Genomic DNA, 22103 nt, shown 5'->3' with positions numbered 1-22103 from the left:
CCAGTACCGTAAACATTGCTGTCTTCTTCTCCCGCTCAGTTAGCATTACCAATAAAATCCTGGAGGTTTCATCTCTTGATCTCCTGCCTCCAGCTGTCCTGCCCCTATTCCCCTGCCATTTGTTGCCCAACACGTCCAACTGCGGTCTTCCCACACTAACTGGAAAACCAACAGACTCTCATTATCTGATTAGATCATCCTTGACTGTCAGTCAAACTGCCTTTGATCCCATTTCTAACTAATAAACAGAAGTCTTCGAGGAAAGTGGAAAAAAAATTCTTTCATTCCTCTATGGTTATTCCCCTGGATTATTCACAGCAGTGCCCAGGAGGCTGATCTTCAATTCCTCAACTTTCCTGGATGATTGACAACAGGAGCTCCAATCTCCTTGTAACTAGCATGCATCAGAATCAATTGACTTTTGGTAGGTTTGGAAATTGTACTGTGTTAACTCGCTTGTACAAATACATTAAAATCTTTGTTAAAATGGAGAGGAAGGAATTAGTTATATTTATCTTGCTTGGGTGGATCATGCAAAGATTCACGTTTGTGTAGTTATTTCTATGTGATTCAGATTGTAAGTTCAATGAAAATGCGGGCCTAGTGAGAGAGTAAGGGAGACTTTTAAATGGAAGCTTAACTAGTGTTGCCAACTGTGATTAAATGTATTCCTGGAGGTTTGATCACATGACTTGCCCCCCCACATGCCAGCCATTAGTCAGCCAACACATTCATCCTTGTGACGCACTGCCTTCCTACATGAATATTGGAATGCAAAAGACTCATTACTCAATTGGATGATTCTTGACTGTCAGCCAAACAGCCTTTTTTCCCCCTATTTTCAATATTTTTACATATGGAAAAGAGAAATGCTCAAAGGTAATGACAAAAAAAAATGTTTTTTAATGCCCCGATGATTTTTCTCCAGGGTTGCACACAGCAGTGTCCTGGAGATTGATCTTCAATTCCTGAAGACTCCAGGCCAATCCCAGAGGGTTGGCAACCCTAAGCTACAGGCTATAGGAAAAACCATTGTCTGCCAGGCTCCTGGGTCAGTAGGTATTGATAAACAGCTACCCGTCCCCAAGAATGTACAATCTTTAGGGTCTCAGTGACGGACGGCTTCCTGCCCTGTCTGGTTGGGAGGTGCTAGCTGTGACTGGGTGATTCATCTTTCAGGCACCATCCACGAACAGTACTGGAGCCAAGCTATCCTGCCAGCAGCCTCCACCTCCTCCACCCCAGCCCCACCTCACTACTGGCAGCCTGCTGAGACTAAGTGTCACGGGCTGACTAATTTTTCCAGATTTGGCATTAATGCTGCAATGTAAGGTTCTGTTGTCAGGAACTATTTAGTTATGAGAATCAGTTTTGTGACATCGGGCTGCATTTTGCGGTCAGGCAGTGGGGGTGGGGCCCGCTCGCTGACACATAAAATAACACAGGGTGATGCCGGGCATGCGTCCCGACGTCACCGCACGTCATTTAGATTTTCAATTCGGCGGGCACGCAGCCAAATCGGCTGTGCGCCCGCCGAGCTGTCAAAGGCCTATTAAGGCCAGTTAACGAGCAATTAAAACAATCAACTGAGCTGCCCGTCCAACCTTAAGGTTGGCGGGCAGGCCGGGAGCCCAGGCGGCCTTCAGAAAAAACTTGTATAAAATATTTAAATAAAAGAAATTGATATGTCCCAGCTCATGTGACAGTGTCATGTGCTGGGACATATCAGGAATATTTTTTTCCTCCCTTTCATGAACTTTTGAATCTTAAGCTGATCTCCCTGAGGCAGCACTTAGCCTCAGGGAGATGAGTGCGCTCTTCCACAAGCATGCACAAAAGAGCGCACTCCCGGCTCAGGGAATCCTCACCCGCCCGCATAGGGAGCGCACAGCGCTTCTGGGGGAACGTCACACTGGGCGAGAACCCGCCTGCTCCTGCACAAGCCACCTGATGGGGGAAAGATCCTGCCCATCATCTCTGATTGAACCAGCCCCTTATCTTTCAAGCTGAATTAAGATCGAGCATGCTGATTTCTCATCACCATGACTGTTCCTGTATCTATCATTAATGGGAAGGAAGAGAGCAGGAATACATTCTACTGACAAATTCACCCTGCACCCCAATTCATTTTCAACTTCATGCATCCCAGGGTGACTGCTTATGCATGCTCCTAGAACTGAGATTTAGGACAATTTTAATTTCTTGTCTGCCAACAGGTGAAATCAGGGGGACACTAGGAAATAAGAACATAAGAAATAGGAGTAGGAGTAGGCCATTTGGCCCCTCAAGCCTGCCCTGCCATTCAATAAGATAATGGCTGAATTGCCCCAGGCCTGAGCTCCTCTTTCATGCCAGCTCCTCATAGCCCTTAACTCCCTGATATTTGAAAAATCTATCTACCTCCTCTTTAAATACCTTCAGTGATCTAGCCTCCACAACTCTTTGGGGTAGAGCATTCCAGACATTCACTACCCTCTGAGAGAAGAAGTTCCTTTGCATCTCAGTCTTAAAAGAGTGTCCCCTTATTCTGCAACTATGTCCCCTAGTTCGAGATTCCCCCACTAGTGGAAACATCTTCTCAACATCTACCATGTCAAGCCCCCTCAGAATATTGCACATTTCAATCACCCCTCATTCTTCTAAACTCTAATGAATAAAGGCCTAACCTGTTTAGCCGTTCTTGGCTGAAGTCAACCCCTTCATCCCAGGAATCAGCCTCGTGAATCTCTTTTGAACTGCCTCCAATGCCAGTATATCCTTTCTTAAATACAGGGACCAAAAAACTGTACACAGTACTCCAGGTGCAGCCTCACCAACACCCTGTACAGTTGTAACAAGACTTCCCTATTTTTAAACTCCAACCCCCTAGCGATGCAGGCCAAAATTCCATTTGCCTTCTTAATTACTTGCTGCGCCTGCCCGCCAACATTTTGTGCTTCATGCACAAGAACACCCAGATCCCTCAGTGCTGCATTTTTTGGAGTCTCTCTCCATTTAAATAATAGTCTGCCTTTTGATTCTTCCCACCAAAGTGCATGACTTCACACTTTCCTACACTAAACTCCATCTGCCAAGGTTTTGCCCATTCACTCAACCTATCTATATCCCCTCGCAGATTCCTTGTGCCCTCATCACAACATGCCCTCCCACCTATTTTTGTATTATCAGCAAATTTGGATACATTGCTCTCTGCCCCGTCCCCCAAGTCATTAATATAAATAGTAAACAATTGATGCCCTAGGACTGATCCTTGTGGCACTCCACTAGTTACATCTTTCCAACCTGATAAAGGCCCATCAATCCCGACTCTCTGCCTTCTGTGTGTTAACCAATCTCAACCCATGTACATTACCCCCAATACTGTGGGCTCCTATCTTGTACAATAACCTTCTATGTGGCACCTTATCGAATGCCTTCTGGAAATCCAAATACACTACATCTACCGGTTCCCCTTTATCAGTTTTGCTTGTTATATAGAAATATATAAACTAGGAGCAGGAGTAAGCCATTCGGCCCTTCTAGCCTGCTCTGTCATTCAATATGATCATGGCTGATCCTCTATCTCAATGCCATATTCTCCCATTCTCTCCATACCCCTTGATGACCCTAGTATCCAACAATTTATCAATTTCTTCCTTGAATATACTCAGTGACCAGGCTGCCACAGCCTTCTGTGGTAGAGAATTCCACAGGTTCACCATGCTGAGTGAAGAAATTTATCCTCATCTCAGTCCTAAATGGCCTACCCCTTATCCTCAAAGAACTCTAGCAAATTTGTCAAACATAATTTCTCTTTCACAAAACCATGTTGACTGTGTTAGATTGTGTTAAGCTTTTCTAAATGTCCTGCTATTTCTTCCTTAATAATGGACTCTAGCATTTTCCCAATGACAGATGTTAGGCTGACTGGCCTATAGGTCCCTGCTTTTTGTCTCCCTCCCTTGTTGAACACGGGCGTCACATTAACAGTTTTCCAATCCGCTGGGACCCTCCCGGAATTCAGTGAGCTCTGGAATATTTTGACCAATGCCTCCACTATCTCTGCAGCCACTTCCTTTAAAACCCTTGGATGCAGGCCATCAGGTCCTGGTGACTTGTCTGCCTTTAGTCCCATTAGTTTGTCAAATACTTTGTCCCTCATGATAGAGACTGTTACAAGATCTCTCCTCCCATTAGCTCCTTGTTTATCTGATATCTTTGGGATGTTTATAGTGTCCTCCACCATGAAGACCGATGCAAAATATTGGTTTAAATTTTCTGCCATTTCCCTGTTCCCATTATCAATTCTCCGGTTGCATCCTCCAAGGGTCCCACACTCTCTTTAGCTACTCTCTTTCTTTTTATATACCCATGGAAGCTCTTGCTGTTTGTTTTTATATTCCTTGCCAATTAACTTTCATAATCAATTTTCTCCATCTTTATTAGCATTTTAGTCATTGGCTACTGGTTCCTAAAAATTTCCCAATCCTCTGGCCTACTACTAGTTTTTACTGCTTTGTATGCCTTATTTTTTGATTGGATACTCTCCTTGACCTCCTTTGTTAACCACGGGTGGCTCATCCTGCTCATCAAGTCCTCCTTTTTGACTGGGATAAATGTTTGTGAGTGTTATGAAATATCTGCTTAAATATCTGCCACTGCTCATCCACTGACATTCCCCTTAGTCTATTTTCCCAGCCCGCTTTAGACAACTCTTTCTTCATACCTCTGTAATTGCCCTTATTTAAGTTGAGGACACTGGTTTGAGACTCGAGTTGCTCACCCTCAAACTGAATTTGAAATTCTACCATGTTGTGATCACTACCCCCTAGAGGATCTTTAACTACAATATCTCTTATTAATCCCACCTCATTACACATTACTATATCTAAAATAGCCTGTTCCTGGGTAGGTTCTGCAATGTATTGCTCTAAGAAACAATCCCTGATGCACTCTACAAATTTGTCTTCCATGTTACACCTGCCAATCTGATTTGTCCAGTCATTATGCAGATCAAAATCACTCATGACAATTGTAGCACTCTTCTTATACGCCTCCATTATTTCCCAATTTATACTTTGTCCTACAGTGAGGCAACTCTTCGGGGGCCTATAGATGACACCCACCCGTGACATCTTCCTCTTGCTAATCCTTATTTCCACCCAAACTGATTCCACATCATGATCTATTGTATCTATATCACTACCCGCCACTGCACTGATGCCTTCCTTTATTTATAAAGCTACCCCACCTCCTTCCTTTTTGCCTACTTTTCCAGAATGTCGAATACCTTGAATATTGAGTTCCCAGACTTGGTCACCCTGCAACCCCATCTCTGTAATAGCTATCAAGCCATATCCATAGATTTCTATTTGTGCCATCAACTCCTCTACCTTTTACAAATGCTGCATGTATTCAGATAAAAAATCTTAAGCTTTGATTTTTTACCTTTTATTCCTCATTTTGGTTCTAATTCCTGCTACACGCTTCTGCTTATATTTTCTGCCTCTTCCTGTCACACTTTGATAATCGTTCACCTCTTCACTACCCTGCACCTCTGCTCTCTCATTTCTTTTTGGTTTTTTAAACTTCCCTTCATTTGAACCTTCCCCCCAACTAATTAGTTTCAGGTCCTATCTACAACCCTAGTTATATGATTCACCAGGACACTGGCCCCAGCATGGTTCAAATGAAACCTGTCCCAACAGAACAGTTCTCTCCTTCCCCAGTATTAGTGCCAGTGCCCCATGAATCGGAACCCATTTCTCCCACACCAACCTTTGAGCCACGCATTTGAATCTCTAATCTTATTTCCCCTATGCCAAATTTCATGTGGCTCAGGTAGTAATCCAGAGGTTATTACCTTTGTGATTCTGTTTTTTAATTTAGTCACGTGCTGCTCGTAGTCCCTCAGCAGAGTCTCTTTCCTAGTCCTACCTATGTCATCGGTACCTACATGGACCACGATAACTGGATCCTTCCCCTCCCACTCCAAGTTCCTCTCCAGCCCTGAAAAGATTTCCTTAACCTTGGCACTAGGTAGGTAATACAGCCTTCGGGGCTCTCTGTCTTTGTTGCAGAGAACAGTATCTATTCCCCTAACTATGCTATCCCCTATTACTACTCCATTTCTCTTTTATTCCTCCCCCCCACTTGAATGGTGCACTATACCATGGTGTTGTGGTCAGTTCACTCATCCTCCCTGCAGTCTGTGCCCTTGTCCACACCGGGGAGTAGGAACCTCTTACCTATCGGACAAGGGCACCAGCTGAGGCTCCTCCAAAGCTAAATTCTGCATCCCCATTCCTGCCTCATTCACAGTCACACCCTCCTGTCCCTGACCATGGACCAAATTTGATGTAATTAATCTAAGGGGTGTGACTGCCTCCTGAAACACAGGAAACATCCCCCTCCCTGATGTGTTGCAGTGTCCGCAGTTCGGACTCCAGCTCATCAACTCTGAGCTGAAGTTCCTCGAGCAGCCAACACTTGATACAGGTGTGGTCACCGTGGATCACACTGGCATCCACCAGCTCCCATATACTACAGTCACAGCACATCACCTACCCAGCCATCTCTATTCTATTTAATTAATTACTTTAGATGTTAAATATTTTAAAAGCGAATTTCTTAACTGTACTGTTCAGCTGTAATAATGCCTCCTGATTTAAACCACTTGGCCAATTAAAAGAGACACAGAAGAGATATCAACCAGTCACCTACCTGTTTTCCGTTGACGCCACACTTTGGCTCTGACAGGTAGGAACAGGTTGAAGGGGCTCTCTGCCACCGGTTTTTATCTCCCATCGCCACTGCTACCCTTCTCACTCAGGTCCGCTCTCCGTGTGCTCAAATGTTCATGTCCCACTTTATACAGCAGGACTGAAAGTATCATTTGGAAATTCATTCCTCAGTTGCTGGTGTTCTCCTGCCTTGGGTGTCAGAGAATCCCAAAGAATGCAGAAAATCGCTACTTTGCAATGAGGGGGCTTTTGGTGGGGGTCCTGGGCTGTTAAGAGTTTATTGACGTTGCTGATGTTTGGGTTCCATACCAAGTCATTACATTACGAATCAAGTCAGATAGGGGAAAACCATTCCCATTGGTGGAAGTATCGAGAACCAGAGGGCACAGGGTTAAGGCAATTGGCAAAAGAAGCAATGGCAACATGAGGAGAAATATTTTCACGCAGCGAGCAGTTAGGATCTGGAATGCGCGGCCTGAGAGTGTGGGGGAGGCAGGTTCAATCAAGGCCTTCAAGAGGGAGTTGGATTATTACCTGATAAAGAAGGATATGCAGAGCTACAGGGAGAAGGAATGGCACCAGGTGAATTGATCATTCGAAGAGCAGCCACAGACATGACGGGTCGAAAGGTCTCCTTCTGTGCTGTACTATTCTGTGATTCTGTGATTTTAAATACGTGTAGTATCTGCAGGAAAACTGTAAATACCTTGCATGTCACAAGTTTGTAATCAAAATATAACACCTATATATGGAGCAGGGCTTCTAACTATTGTTCTCAAATCTGCTTGGACATATTTCCCAACCCCACACTCGCACCATTGATTACCCAACACATCATCTCACAGGGTCACCTCCCCCTGCCCCCCAATCCCCACATTAACTGGAAACCAAACAGACTCTTCATCACCTGTCTAGTAGTTACAGGGCAGAATTTTCTGCCTGTCGGGCGGGCGGGCCCGACCCATCCTCCGGCGGGCGGGGAGCCAATCCCCGCCGGAGAAGCGGCCCAGTCGCCATTTTACGTGCACGGGCCAATTAAGGCCCACCCAGCGTGACGTCCGGTAGGAAGCGCTATGCACTCCCTGTGCGGGCGGGGGGGGGGATTCCCCAAAAGCGAGAGTGCGCTCTTTCATGCGCACGAAACAGCGTACATCCCCCTGAGGCAAAGTGCTGCCTCAGGGAGATCGCTTTCACTTTTAAAACTATTAAAAATTGAGAAAAGAAAAATCCCTAACATGTCCCAACTCATGTGACAATGTCACATGAGATGGGACATGTTCATAATTTACAGAATAACTTTATTACAATTTTTAAAACCCTGAATGAAACCTCATCCCGCCGGTGGATGAGGTTTCATGTTTTTTCTAGTTGCTGCCGGGGCTCCTGGCCTGTCCACCAACCTTAAGGTTGGACGGCCAGGTCCTTTAAGTGTTTTAATTAGTTTTTAAATGGCCTTAATAGGCCTTTGACAGTTCGGTGGGCGCGCAGCCGACTCCAGTGCGCGTCCACTGAACTGAAAATCGGAATGACACGCGGTGACGGCGGGATGCACGCCCGACGCCACCGAGCATCGTTTTATGTGTCGGTGAGTGGGGCCGGCCCCCGCACACCAACCCGAGTATTCTGGCCCAGCTTTCTGCCAAAGTGGGAAGCAATTGGAGAGAAGGCTGTGCTCAATTCCCTCATTTCTTTTAGTTAATTACTGTTTTGTTATGAATGCTAGAAAATAACTTAAAAGGGCTCATCGAAGGGCAATCTGCTCAGGTAGTGTGTTCAATCATAACACAGGATCGTCTGACACATTTGACCACATTAATAAAGCTGTAAAGCAGAGAGAGAGCAATTATATTTTTAAAATATATTTCAGGATAATTTTTGCTCTTAGATGAGGGCCTAGAAATCCTTCTGTGCAGTGCCCATTTTTCATACGCTCCTCAGGTTCCTAAGGCTCCTGGTATGGTGGGCAAGAAACGTGTGTCTGAAAGACCACCAGCTGTCGTGTCATTATAATGATATAATCCTTGAGTTTATTTACTGCACAAAATACAAGACATTAGTTGCTCATCTGGGATTTGGTAAACATGGTGTGCGTTCGTTTATTAACACGAGGCACATGAGAAGAGCTATACATAGGTATAAAGCTTGAAGGCATCAGAGGTGTGTGTGTGCTCTGCTCAAAGCAAATATGAAACTATGACTGGATCATATGACACCTTTCCCTTCTATTGATGTCATGCTGATATCCCTTAAAGGCATATTACAACACCAGCCATCTTATTGGATAACAGTAAGCAAGGATCTCCTTTCCCTGTACCGGAAGCAAGCATGGATCACTATATACATGACAGTGAGGATATGCTTCCATCCCTCAGATACTTTGTCATGGTGACCATTCTTTGGGAGGGAGGTCATGACAGTAAGCTCTGCCAGACTGTTCCACTACATGGGGTATCACAGTTAAATTTGATCCATCAGTCACCTGCCATCTACACACTCGCACAATTCCAGCTTGGGTCCCTGGGTTAGCAGGCCTGACTCCCTCTTTCCTAACCTATAGGTAATGAAGTCAATTGTAACTTCCCTAACATCACCCTAGCCGTGGCCAGCTAACTGGGCATGAAGCTTTGATTAACGCTCGAACCATCTGCCCACATACTTCCTGGTCAGCTCCCTGAGCCCTCAGATACTGCATCTCATTTCACCTTGGGTGATTTCATTCTCTGGAGGATGTGGGGAGGGAGGAAAGACCAATTGCAAGCCTTGGTTTGGTTTGCCTCTTGGGTGGCTGAACTGGAAAGACATTTTTTAGAACATACTCATTGGGAGTGCAGTCCAGGAAATAATTAATAGATTGTTTTAAGATTAATTCCCCTCTCACATTCCATACAGCAGGAATACCTTCCAGGCATCTGGCATCCCTACAATGATGGTGACACAGGATGCAATGTCAGACGTTGCTCTGTGATGACCCAGTGATTATAATACATCCATGTGGGTGGCATATCTAAAAGTCACCAAAGGGGGTAATTTTAATAAAAAGCAGGTAGGTTGGGGTCAAGTGGGATGTTTTTTTTTATTTTTAATACCCAACATACCCACATCCACTTTTAACAGAGGCGGGCAGCCAACTATCTCCCAGGAGCCTGGTTGTCCATTTAATACTATAATGCTGTTGGCATCCTTTGATTTAACCTGCTTCACAGGTTTAATCCTGCCCTTGTGCATTTCCCAGGCTTCAGGAAACCTGGCAGCCGAAGGGAGGCTCAGGAGAGAAGGATAGTTCTCTTGCAACACTGCTTGTGTGTCAGGAAGAGCAGGAGAGCTCCCCCACCCCCACCCCTTCCCTTCAGGAGTTACCTTCTTCCCTGCTTGTCATCAGACACTCCCCATTCAAAGAGCCCCCCAGTATTGTATCCCCTCTGGGACCTTCACCATCCCCAGAGACCACCCTCCCTCCCTCCTTGCTGGCACCACCTCTCCATCCCCAGGCCATTACTATCCCAGCTGAAGGCCCCTTATCCACCCTGGGGCACAGGTCAAGATATATGGTTCAACTTCTCTCTCAGCATCTGTGGCCCAGCTCATCTCTGTGCGCTAGAGCCTCTTGCCATCTCTGTGACTCAATTCCTCCCTCAGGGTCTGTGATCTAGATCATTTCATTATTTGAAAAAGTACTTAATTGGCTGTAGGTGGTTTGTCACATATTGAGGTCATGAAAGGTGTTATAGAAACGTACACACTTTATTTATTTATTTTCTTAGTACATGTGGCCGAGCCCAGTATGGATAGGCAGCTCCAAGCAAGAGGTAACAAAGAGCAAAACATTCCTAAAATATTACAGACAGAAAATAAAAGGAGGAAAGTCTTTGAAATTGTTTGTGTGTGTGTGTCTGTGTGTGTGTTTGCGTGTGTCTGTCTTTGCGTAAGTCTACGTGTGTGTGTGTGTGTGTGCCTCTGTCTGTCTGTCTGTCTGTGCATGTGTGTGTGTCTCTATCTGTCTGTGCGTGTGTGTGTGTGTTAGTGCATCCGGAGCAGAAAAAAATATATACTCAAAATGCATGTGTCATCAAAATATTTAAGAAAGGTTATTTTGGGGGAGGGTATGATTGCTGCCATTCTCTTGCCTGTGTCTGCCCAGTGCCTTGTGGAGTTTATTTTTCAGCTCTTGTGATTTAAAGAGCCTTTTGTGTCTCCTGATTTTTATGGGTCAGTGACAGCAAATTGGGCCTCTGTTTCGTGGGTTCCTGGAGTGGCCAATTGCTGAGATACAGAACCAGTCACTGAGTTTTATCTCGAGCCTGACAATCTCAGTTGGCAGCACATTCACACAGCAAGAGGCTCCCCAGTGAAAGGCAATCACTGAAAAATAAGGAACAAAATGTGATTGTTTGAGGCCAAAATCCCTTGCATCTTTCAGAAAACCTGTTTTCTTTTTGTCTTTTTTGCATCTGTTGCTGCTTTCTACATAGCATTTTAATGTAGAGGCTGTTACTGGTTGTACTGAAGGATTGGGAATCTCCTGCCTCGATGTGTGCAGCCGGGAAGATTTCCTCTGCAGCTTTTCCGACAAATTCTGAAACGAGTTCTGTAAGAATAACATTGCAACTTCACTAGTAACACTAAATGGAGGACATCACCATAAACACATTTATACGATGTCCCTGAACAAAATTCTGCCCCCAGTAGGATTTACAGCAGAGAAACAGGTTATTCAGCTCAATTGGTTTTTGCTCCACCGAGCTTCAGTCCACCTTATTTCATCTAGCCATGTTAAACTCCTATTCCCTTCTTCCCCGTATGCTGCTTCCCCTTAAGTGCATCTATACCATTCACTTCAGCCACTCACTGTGGTAGCAACTTGCTCATTCTCACCACACTCTGAATAATGAAGTTACTCCTGAATTCCCTATTAGACTTATTAGTGACTGTCTTCTATTTATGGTCCCTTGTTCTCTATGTTTAACCCATCAAAGCATTTCATAATTTTAAAGGCCACTATTGAGAACCTTTTAACCTCTTCTCTTCTAGAGAAAAGAGCTGCAGCCCTGTTTAGCCTTTCGCAGGTATACCCTCTCAATTCTGGTATCAGTTATTCAAAAAATCCTCAAAGCAGCCAAAAAGTGTGGGTTCTTGTAGCCAGGAAGCTGTTTAAATCCACCGCTTACTCTCATTTTATGACACCCAATGACAGCGGGAGTCCATTGCTTACTAGGTTGAGGTACACTGAGGACCTGGTTGCTTTATTTCAGTTTAATAACACGCGAATAGAATTGGCCCATGTCTGGTCAAAAAGGAAAAACCCAAAAAGGAAAAGGAAAAGAAGAGAAGAAAATCCAGTTTAAATAGAAATTTTCCCAATGTTCCCAGCAGTCAGATACTCATCACACAATTCAGTGCTGTCCACTTTCCAGAACACGGCACACCCCACACCATGTGAGACATATCTGGGTTGGGATGATGTTGATAAATCATTGGAGCTTTACTCTTGTGATTTCTGATGTAATCCCATTCCCTTGATGTGTGAAACTAGACAATGCGGTGGCAATGTAGCTGGAGGCTTCGGTCTTTCTCTTATTAAAGCAGAAGCGTTAACCTGTTTAAAAGAAATCAGTAAAAGCTTCGACTGAAGTAGCGGAGTGAGCAATTCAGGAAAATACAGTAACCTAGTTTCCCATGGTGTCATTGGGTCTGCCTGTCTGTCCGCCTGTCTATCTGTCTGTTTCTCTCTCTCTCTCTGTGTTTTAATCTGTTTTTCTGTCTGTTGATCTGTCGATGTATTGATCTCTGTTTTTCTTTTTAACCTATCTCTGTTTCTCCATCTAACTACAGTATCTATCTACCTCACTATCTAATTTGCTGTTTTTCGATTGGGGTATCCACTAACTGTCTATCTATTGGTCTATTGAACTATCTATTGATCTATGTATCTTTCCATCAGTTTGATTTATTGATCTTTCTGTCCCTCTCTCTATGTATTGATGTAACTGACTGACAGAGGAATTTGCCTTGACTGCCTCTCTATCTGTAAATTGATCAATTCATCTGCGTGTTAATCTCACTATCTCTCTGTTTATCTGTCTATTTTCCTATGTGTATCTCCTCGAACATATGTTTCTCTCTCCGTCTGTTCATTTGTCTCTCTGACTGTCTCTGCATGTCCCTCTGTTGTTTTCTCTTTCTGTCTGTCTATGGGTCTGGACAGCACCCTTATTGTACTACTGAGGACTGTGCTCTGGAACCAGCCACAGTTCTAGCCAAGCTGCTCCAGTATAACGACAACATTGACACCTGCCTGACAATGTGCAGAGTTGGATAGGTATATCCAGTCCACAAAAGGACAAATCCTTCCCTGCCACTTACCATCTTATCAGTCTCCTTTAGCAAAGTGATGGAAGGAGTCACCACTTATGCACCACTTATGCATCACTTGCTCACCAACAACCCACTCACCAATACTCTATTAGTTTCCAACTTAACCACTCGGCTCCTGATCTCATTACAACCTTGGTTTCAAACATGGACAAAAGAGCTGAATTCAAGATGTGAGGTGAGAGTGACTGCCCTCAACATCAAGGCAGCATTTGAACGAGTATGGCATTAAGAAGCCCTAGTTGATGGAAACCAGGGGGAAAATTCTCTACTGGCTGGAGTCATACTTAGCACAAAGAAAGGAGCAAGAGCACATGAGCACCAGACAATGGCCACATCCAAAAAAAAAAACACTGAACCTTCTCCGCTTGACATTCGATGGCATTCTCACCTCCAAACCCCATCATCATCATCCTGGGGTTACCATTCACTAGAAACTGAATTGGATCAGCCACATAAATACTGTGGCTACAAGAGTAGTTCAGATATTGGATGTTCTATGATGAGTAACTCATCTCCTGACTTTCCAAAGACTGTTCACCATCTATAAGGTGTAACTCAGGAGTGTGATGGATTGCTCCCCACTTTCTTGCATGAGTGCTCAAGACACTCAAGAAACTCAACACCATTCAAGACAAAACAGCCTGTTTGATTAGCACCCCATCCACCACCTTAAGTATTCACTTCCTCCACCACTGACACACAGTAGCAGCAGTGTGTACCATCTACAAGATGCACTGCAGCAACTCACCAAGACTCCACCAACAGCAACTCTCAAACCTGAGACCTTGACCACCTAGAAGAACATGGGCAGCAGGTGCATGGGAACACCACCTCCTGCAATTCCCCTTCAAGTCACACACCATCCTGACTTGGAACTATAGAATGAGGAAAAAACATTATATATTATATAAATCACACACTGTTACAGAGTAACATCTCAGAATAATACAAACTATGCTATAGAGAACTACCACTGTATAGATGGAGTTCTGCCAAAGAGACAGGTATAGGGAATTGGAGGAATTTGCCCACCCTAGTATCATGTTGAGGAAGTGGACATTGGCTGGAGATGGGCACACCATTTCTGGAGGCAGACCCAAGGTGGCAACAGTGGCAGGCTAATGGTGAAGCTGGCAGGCTAGAAGCCCACCTCCATTTTCTGGGACATCAGCCCAGTTGTAGTCATGACTGTTAGGCCCTCACCACCCCCTCACTCCTTCATGCTCCTTCGTATCTCCCTTACACCCTTCATGTCCCCTTATATTCCACCATGTTCCATCAATACCACCCCCACCCCCCACCCCCCGCCATGCACCCACCAAACCCATTCTTTCAGTATTCACTATATACAGAATCAGTGAACCATTGACAAGTCTCACAAGTCTTTGAAATGGTCCCGAAACTACAGATTAAACAAAGAGAGTTTGAAAATCTCCTCTGCAAAAAAATTGCTCATCTTATAACCTCTTCAAAATGTCAGTCACACGCAACCATTCATCGTATCAATGACAAAAAGGGTTAATCCACCTTACACATCTTAATCTTGTATAAATAAACACAGAGACAATGAAAAAAAACTCTTAAAAGAAACATCTGCTTATTACAAGGAACTAAAGATGTCAATCAAACAAAGCTTGCACTGCGCTCCCCTGCAAGCTATGTTGACATTGCCCAGTGAGCTGAGTCCATTATCCATTCTTAGAGCTCAGCCAAGTATTCATAATGATGGTATCTGGCAACTATCTCAACAGAAGCAGTTTGAACAGATGGCCAGACATCTGTTTTTTCCAGATGGCATCATTATGATGGCGAATGAACGTAACCCTGTAGGCAGTGTTGACACAGCTTGTAGCGGAGTTCCAGCTTTGTCGGATTGACATTTTTTTTACCTTGTACTAACCTAATCTTTTTGAAGAGTTTTGTTCAATGCCTGTGTGTTTATTTACACATGATTAAGAGGTGGGTTAAAGCTTTTTGTCACTTATACAATGATGGCTGTGATTGTTTGATAGCTTTATGAGAAGGTAAGAGAAGTAATGTTTTCAGAAGAAATGTTGATTGGCTGTTTTTCCTTTGGTTCCTGATTCAGGACTAGGATTCCCCCATGGTTCACGACTCCTCTAAGGTGTCTACCTATAAAAATTCCCAGCGTGGGTGTGGGATGGGGTAGTTTGAAATGCCCAAACCTGCAGTGGAGCTGGCAAGGGCAGGAGTGCTTTGTGCAGGCTGGCTACCCACACCCTTATCCTGCACTGTCAAAAATTGCTGGAACTGGAAATGGAAATGGGGGCAGGAATTCCAGAATCGCGTCCCACCTGCCATTTTTAAAGGCCCCCCAACTTGGCCTGACTCCATGAAAATCTGAGCCTAACTGCTACACAATAGTGCGCTCAGCTGAGTAGGAGAGACCAAGTTTTGATCTTGTACGTATACACCCTAAAATCAAGATTAAGATATACGCAATAAAAACAACAGAAATTGAATTTATTCCTGCATGGATTTTGAGATCGATGGAAGTGCATTGGTGGGAGTTTTTTTTAAAATACAATTTTTCTGGGACATAGGCATCACTGGCTGGGCCAGCATTTATTGCCCATCTGTAATTGCCCTTAAGAAGGTGGTGATGAGCTGCCTTCTTGAACCGCTGCAGTCCATGTGGTGTAGGTACACCCACAGTGCTGTTAGGGAGGGAGTTCCAGGATTTTGACCCGGTGACAGTGAAGGAACAGAAATATATTTCCAAGTCAGGATAGAGAATGGCTTGGAGGGGAACTTGGAGGTGGTGGTGTTCCTATGTATTTGCTGCACTTGTCCTTCTAGATGGTAGTGGTTGTGGGTTTAGAAGGTGTTGCCTAAGGAGCCTTGGTGAGTTCCTGCAGTGCATCTTGTAGATGGTACACACTGCTGCTACTGTGTGTTGGTGGTGGAGGGAGTGAATGTTTGTGGATGTGGTGCCAATCAAGTGGGCTGCTTTGTCCTGGGCGGTGTTGAGCTTCTTGAGTGTTGTGGGAGTTGCACTCATTCAATCAAGTGGGGATTTTTCCATCACACCCTGACTTATGCCTTGTAGATGGTGGACAGGCTTTGGGGAGGCTTTGTGGTCAGTGCTGTATAGTGAGGTTACAGCATACTAAGCTGATGGTGCAAAATCAGAAGAGCAAATAATTTGTGTTTGATCAATGGAGATCCCACACAAAAAACTGATTTATAGTACAAAAAGAAAAATACCTGTAAAAACTCAGCAGGTCTGACAGCATCTGCGGAGAGGAATACAGTTAACGTTTCGAGTCCGTATGACTCTTCATCAGAACTAAAGTTCTGTTGAAGAGTCATATGGACTCGAAACGTTAACTGTATTCCTCTCCGCAGATGCTGTCAGACCTGCTGAGTTTTTCCAGGTATTTTTCTTTTTGTTCTAGATTTCCAGCATCTGCAGTATTTTGCTTTTAACCGATTTATAGTGATTGGCATAACAGTCTGTTTTCTGTTTGTAGGTGTTCCATCAGGCCCACGCAATGTGATATCCAGTGTGAACGAGACTTCCATCATCCTGGAATGGAATCCACCACGTGATGTGGGCGGGCGTGATGACGTCATGTACAACATTGTTTGCAAGAAGTGCCGTAGCAACCGTAAACTGTGCACCCGGTGTGATGAGAGTGTGGAGTTTGTGCCGAGGCAGTTCGGCCTGACAGAAACCCGAGTGTTTATCAGCAGCCTTTGGGCTCACACTCCATACACATTTGAGATTCAGGCCGTCAATGGAGTCTCCGGCAAGAGTACGTACTCACCGCAGCACGTGTCTGTCAACGTGACCACCAATCAAGCTGGTAAGTGACTGTGAGAGCTCCTATGCGCCACCTGACGTGCCTCCCACCACCATCCTCACTAGCTCCTCTTCATCGATCCTTAATTTCTGTCAATTCTCTTTCCTCAGCAAAGTCACATGCCTCAAGGTGTTACTTCACACGTTAATCACCACAAGTTACTCAACTTTAGCCATTCCTCCAACCTGTGAATTACATCACAAGAAGCTTTGTTTTCTGTGTACTAGTATAGATGGATAATAACTATCCTTTACCAATGTGCATTTATTGGAGTACTTTAGCGGAAACCTAAGATTTGCTCATTAGTCCCCCAAGCTGAATTTTTGAATTGCCCAATTACTCTGTATGCCTTTACGGCTCAGTCTGTAAACCCAAGGAAAGTGGGTGAAATTCAGTTTTGAAGGGAGCTCCAAGTTCGTGGGAATAGATTGGCTGCCTGTTAAACAGCATGCTTCCAATAGAATGGGAAGCCATGCAGCGTGTGCTGCAAACAGCATATTTTTGTGTCAGTCAAAGTTGAATTTAGCCCCAGCCTGTGCTGAGATTCTTGTAATCACCTCAACATGGGTCAGACTTAAGACACCCTTCTGCTCATTACCGTGCTTCTTGTTTCATCCCTCTTCAGATACCAACCAATATAAAACTGGAACTCAGCTGCCCATATCTTAACTCGTACCAAGATGATCACCCGACATCCTTGTGCTTGTTGACCTACATCGTCTCCAAATCTTGCAATCACTTAATTTTAAGGTTCTCACTCTTGTTTTCAAATCCTTACATGGCCTGCCACCCACCACCACCCCCACCCCCACCCCCAGTCTCTGTAACCTACTCCAGCCCCACAACCTTCCTAGGTTGCTGTGCTCCTCCAATTCTGACACCGTGCACAACCCCAATTTTCTCCACTCCACCATGTGTCTATGGCTGCCTAGGTTCTAAGTGCTGGAATTCCACTCCCAAACCTCTCTATCTCTCTCTCTGTTCTATCTTTCCCCATCTTTAAGTCGCCCCTCAAGACTAACCAAAATCTTAGTCACCTGTCCGAATAGCTCCGTGGTGTTAAATTTTGTTTGAGAATGCTCCTGTGAAGCAGCTTGGGACGTTCTACTGTATTAATGGTGCGAAATGGGCAAGTTGTGTTGGAATTGGCAGGAAAACAAAATAACAGAAGAAAAGGAACTCGGTTCTCAAATTTCCAAATCCCTTAGGATATCTGAAGAGGTTTCAATGCATCAAAAGTGCTGTTTAAATAGAAGAAAGAACATCATTTTGTTTAATACTTTTTTTCAAGACCCTTGTTTTCATTTGATGGAAATTCTATTTATTTTAAATGATATACTGCAAGGTGTGATTTACTGCACATCCCATGTTCCTAGCAAATCTCATCTACCCCTGAAACCAACCCAGTGTGCCGCCCAACTAACCAAACAGTTTAATAATTGTGTGGATGTGTGTAGGGGGAGATGGATCATGTTATATTTGTCAATATGATTGTTATTGGGAAAGAAGAGCTTGTTTCCTTAACCAGTAGGTTCCCTGTTTCTGACTCTGCCTGATCATTCCTCTGGAAATGAGCAGGCGCTTGTTCACACTGATGATTGAACATCGGGAGAAAACTGCAGAGGTGAGAGGATTGCAAATTGGGTTCCCAGCTCTCAGCACGGTTGCTTGGTGCTACATGGCCGATGACAGTCCAACTGAGAGTGTTGTTAGGAAACAAAATGTTTACATCGACACTGCTTCTCTGACTTATCAAGGTTGAAGAAGTTTTTGCTGGGGAGTAGGCGCTCAGAGGTGAGCAAATAGAGTCAGCATCATGTGGCCATATGTAGCCAGCTCCCCCTGATTTGGTGTAGCCCTGATATTTATACTGGGTTGCTGTGTGGGCTTTAGGTGGACATGAAGGACCCATGTTGTCACCAGTCCTAAGTTTGGTCCATTTTAACGGTCATCTTACACATAAATGTTCAATAGCAGACTTACTGGAGGTAATGTCAAGGAGGCTGGTGGGCCAGAGTTAGATTTTGGGGGGGCAGGAGGCCTGAAGGAATGGTATAACGTACATGCCCCCATTGGAGAGGTGGCAGATTTGGTCATGGAAGGCTAATCTCGGCCACAGGTAGTCTGTTCCTTTGTAGGTCCCAGAGGAGTAGGGCCCAGCCTCTTCTGGCTATGATCCTGGTACCTGCTAGGCTTCACTGGCAGCTTCAGCGGTTAAAATCACAGTGAGATCCAAATGACATCACAGGAGACCGACATTTATATATTAATGAGGCTCCCACCATTTGTTTGTGGCTCGCACTATAACTGCTGCTGAAAACCCACGAGGCTACAAGTGTGGCGGACATGCATGCACAGGAAACCCAATGGGAGCTGTCGTGTTAAACCGTGTTAAAATCCATCCTTAAGTCGCTCCTAGTCCAGGGTCCAGCTGGCTCACACCCCAGTGCAATGCCCCAGTGTAGCTGCTGTGAGGCAAAATGGCTTTCAAATCCCATCACGCTCCATTACGGAGCCAAAACTAAAAAGGGTACCCTCAAGCAGGAGTTTGCTGCCAGGGTGACTAACTGTTGTGTGTTTAGCCTCCCAGCTGTGAAGTGTGCTTTATTATTACAGTATCAGAGGTTGAAACATGATGTCAACGTTAATTGTGAATTGTGGCCTGGCCACTGCCGGTCCATCAGTTTTACAGTAAGCCGTTTACATGCTGTGTTGAAAGACTCTATTATCCAGATATTCCCCTAGGAGGAGGAAGAAAATATGTCATTTCCCAGTCTGGATTCAAAGGGTTTTTTTTTAATATTGCAAACAACATGAATTATATTCTATGCCTTGCGCTCAACATTCAAGTTCCCATCTTCCTGTTCATTCAACATTAGCAAGAAGGATGGTGTTTAGGCAAACTCTGTTCTATTTGTGGAAATGACATTGGTTTGTGCTATATCTCCCTACATTTATAAATCAAAACAGTGACTTGTACACCCATTTGTGCTGTGAACGTGTTGCTTTATTTAGAATGCACCTCACACAACAGAGGAAGTTATTTCCTTGACTCTATGCAGCCATCTCTCGTGTACATCCTTCTCCCCACACATTGACATCACATTGGCCTTCTGCTCCGACCATGATTTTCAATTGTTGCTTTTCGTTTCCTCTCAAGCTGCCAATCTGGTCTGAGACCTTTGTACCTCTCTCTCCAAAGCTGCACGATGAGTCATCCTGATTTACATTTCCCTTATTTCTTTCTTGTTCTCCCCTCTGGTGAGGAGCTGTGAGGTGGAATGGGTTTGCTGAAACATCAGCGAGGTGCACAGAACTAGGCGTATCCAGTAAACCAAGTGACAACGGGAATTTGGTGAGAGTGGGAATTTGGTGCCAGGTGGGAAAGAGGTTCTTTAAATGTTCTTTAAATCAAGGGGCATCATTAGACATATAAATAATCAAATAAGGTCCAAAGAGATCATCTTTAAGCAAAATAATCGGACAGTTGAGAGCTGTTACCTGAAATTCCTGTGCCATGTGGATGGTGCATGTGTCCTGGGTCACCTCGTGTGCAGGAAGTGCACAGGAATTTGAGCTCAGGCTTTCTGAGCATCAGAAGCAGCTGGAGTCACTGCAGGGTTTACGAGGAGCTGAGACGCTCCAGGAGGTAATCACCAACTAACAACAGAGTTCAGGAGAATAGTAAATGGATGTCTGTCTTGCACAGTAGGAGGATATAGGCAATGCAGGAACAGATATAGGGACAAAGTTTGGGAGGGGAAGGAAATCTCAACAAAATAATTTACTTTTGTTCAGAAACAAATTACCCCCCCAGTTTGCTTGCATGTGAGATCTCAGGTCATGCCCTGTGAGTTAGACTTTGTCCCTCACACTTCAGCTCAAAAATATTTTGTCCTGCAGGTTGATTGGATGTGTGAAATGATAACAGTTGTGGTGAGATTAACCACCACTTGGACCCTTGGTAAAGCAATCAGATTTAAGGTAGAGAAGAAACAAAATAATAAAAGAGCAGGAAATAAAGTGAATTAAAGTCAAATCTGGTACAGAAAGAGAAATAAAGATAGGGAAAGAAAGAAACAAAAATAAAAAATGCTGAAAAACTCAAGGTCTGACAGCATCTGTGGAGAGAAAGACAGAGTTAACGTTTCATTCTGTATGATGGACTCGAAACATTGACTCTGTCTTTCTCTCCACAGATGCTGTCAGATCTGCTGAGTTTTTCCAGCAATTTTTGTTTTTGTTTCAGATTTCCAGCATCTGCAGTATTTTGCCTTTATCACAGGGAAAGAAAGATTGGATTAAGAATCAGAATCACAGAATCTGTTACAGTGCAGAAAGAGGTCATTTGGTCCATCACGTCTGCACCAACTCTCCAAATGAGCAACTCACTTAATTCCATTCTCCTCCCTTCTCCCCATAACCATGCACATTCTTTTCAGATAAGAGTCTAATTTCCTTTTGAATGCTTCAGTTGACTCTGCCTTCACCACATTCTCAGGCACTGCATTCCAGACCTTAACCACTCGCTGCATGAAGACGTTTTTCCTTAAATCACGATTGCTTCTTTTGCTAATTATGTTAAATCAATGCCCTCTCATTGGCAATCCTTTTAAAAGTGGGAGCAGTTTCTCTCCGTCTACTCTGTCCAGACCCCTCATGATATTGAATATCTCTATCAAGTCTCATCTCAGCCTTCTTTCCTCTAAGGAAAACAGTCCTAACCTCTCCAATCTATCTTCACAACTGAAGTTCCTCATCCCTGGAACAATTCTCATGAATGTTGCCTACACTTTCCCCAATGACTTCACACCCCTCCTAAAGTGCTGTGCCCAGAACTGGACACAGTACTCCAGCTGAGGCTGAACTAGCATCTTATACAAGTTCAACATAACCTCCTTGCTCTTGTAATTGATGCCCCTATTAATAAAACCCAGGATACTGTTTGCTTTATCAACCTGTCCTGCTGCCTTCAATGACTTTTGCAAATTTACACCCTGGCCCCCCTGTTCCTGCAATATAAACAGACAATGCTGGTAAAACACAGCAGATTGAACAGCATCTGTGGAGAGAGAAACAGAGTTAACGTTTCGAAATGACACTTCTTCAGAGCTAAAGAGCTGTGCCTGTACCTCCTTTAGAGTTGTAACCCCCATTTTACACTGTCTCTCCATGTTCTTCC

At 44.3% G+C, this 22103-nt stretch overlaps 1 protein-coding gene across 1 annotated transcript in view; it reads left to right on the top strand.

Moving 5' to 3' along the window:
* The window catches only part of LOC144693664 (ephrin type-B receptor 1), a 540104-nt gene that overhangs the window by 341482 nt on the left and 176519 nt on the right, over positions 1–22103 (top strand). Inside the window, exon 5 of the mRNA XM_078563531.1 lies at positions 16589–16924. Coding sequence (XP_078419657.1) covers positions 16589–16924 — 336 coding nt within the window. The remainder of the gene's footprint in view (positions 1–16588; positions 16925–22103) is intronic.

Source organism: Cetorhinus maximus, chromosome 19 (genome assembly GCF_964194155.1).
Source record: "Cetorhinus maximus chromosome 19, sCetMax3.hap1.1, whole genome shotgun sequence".
Classification (NCBI taxonomy): domain Eukaryota; kingdom Metazoa; phylum Chordata; class Chondrichthyes; order Lamniformes; family Cetorhinidae; genus Cetorhinus; species Cetorhinus maximus.
This window is presented reverse-complemented; position numbering and strand designations above follow the sequence as displayed.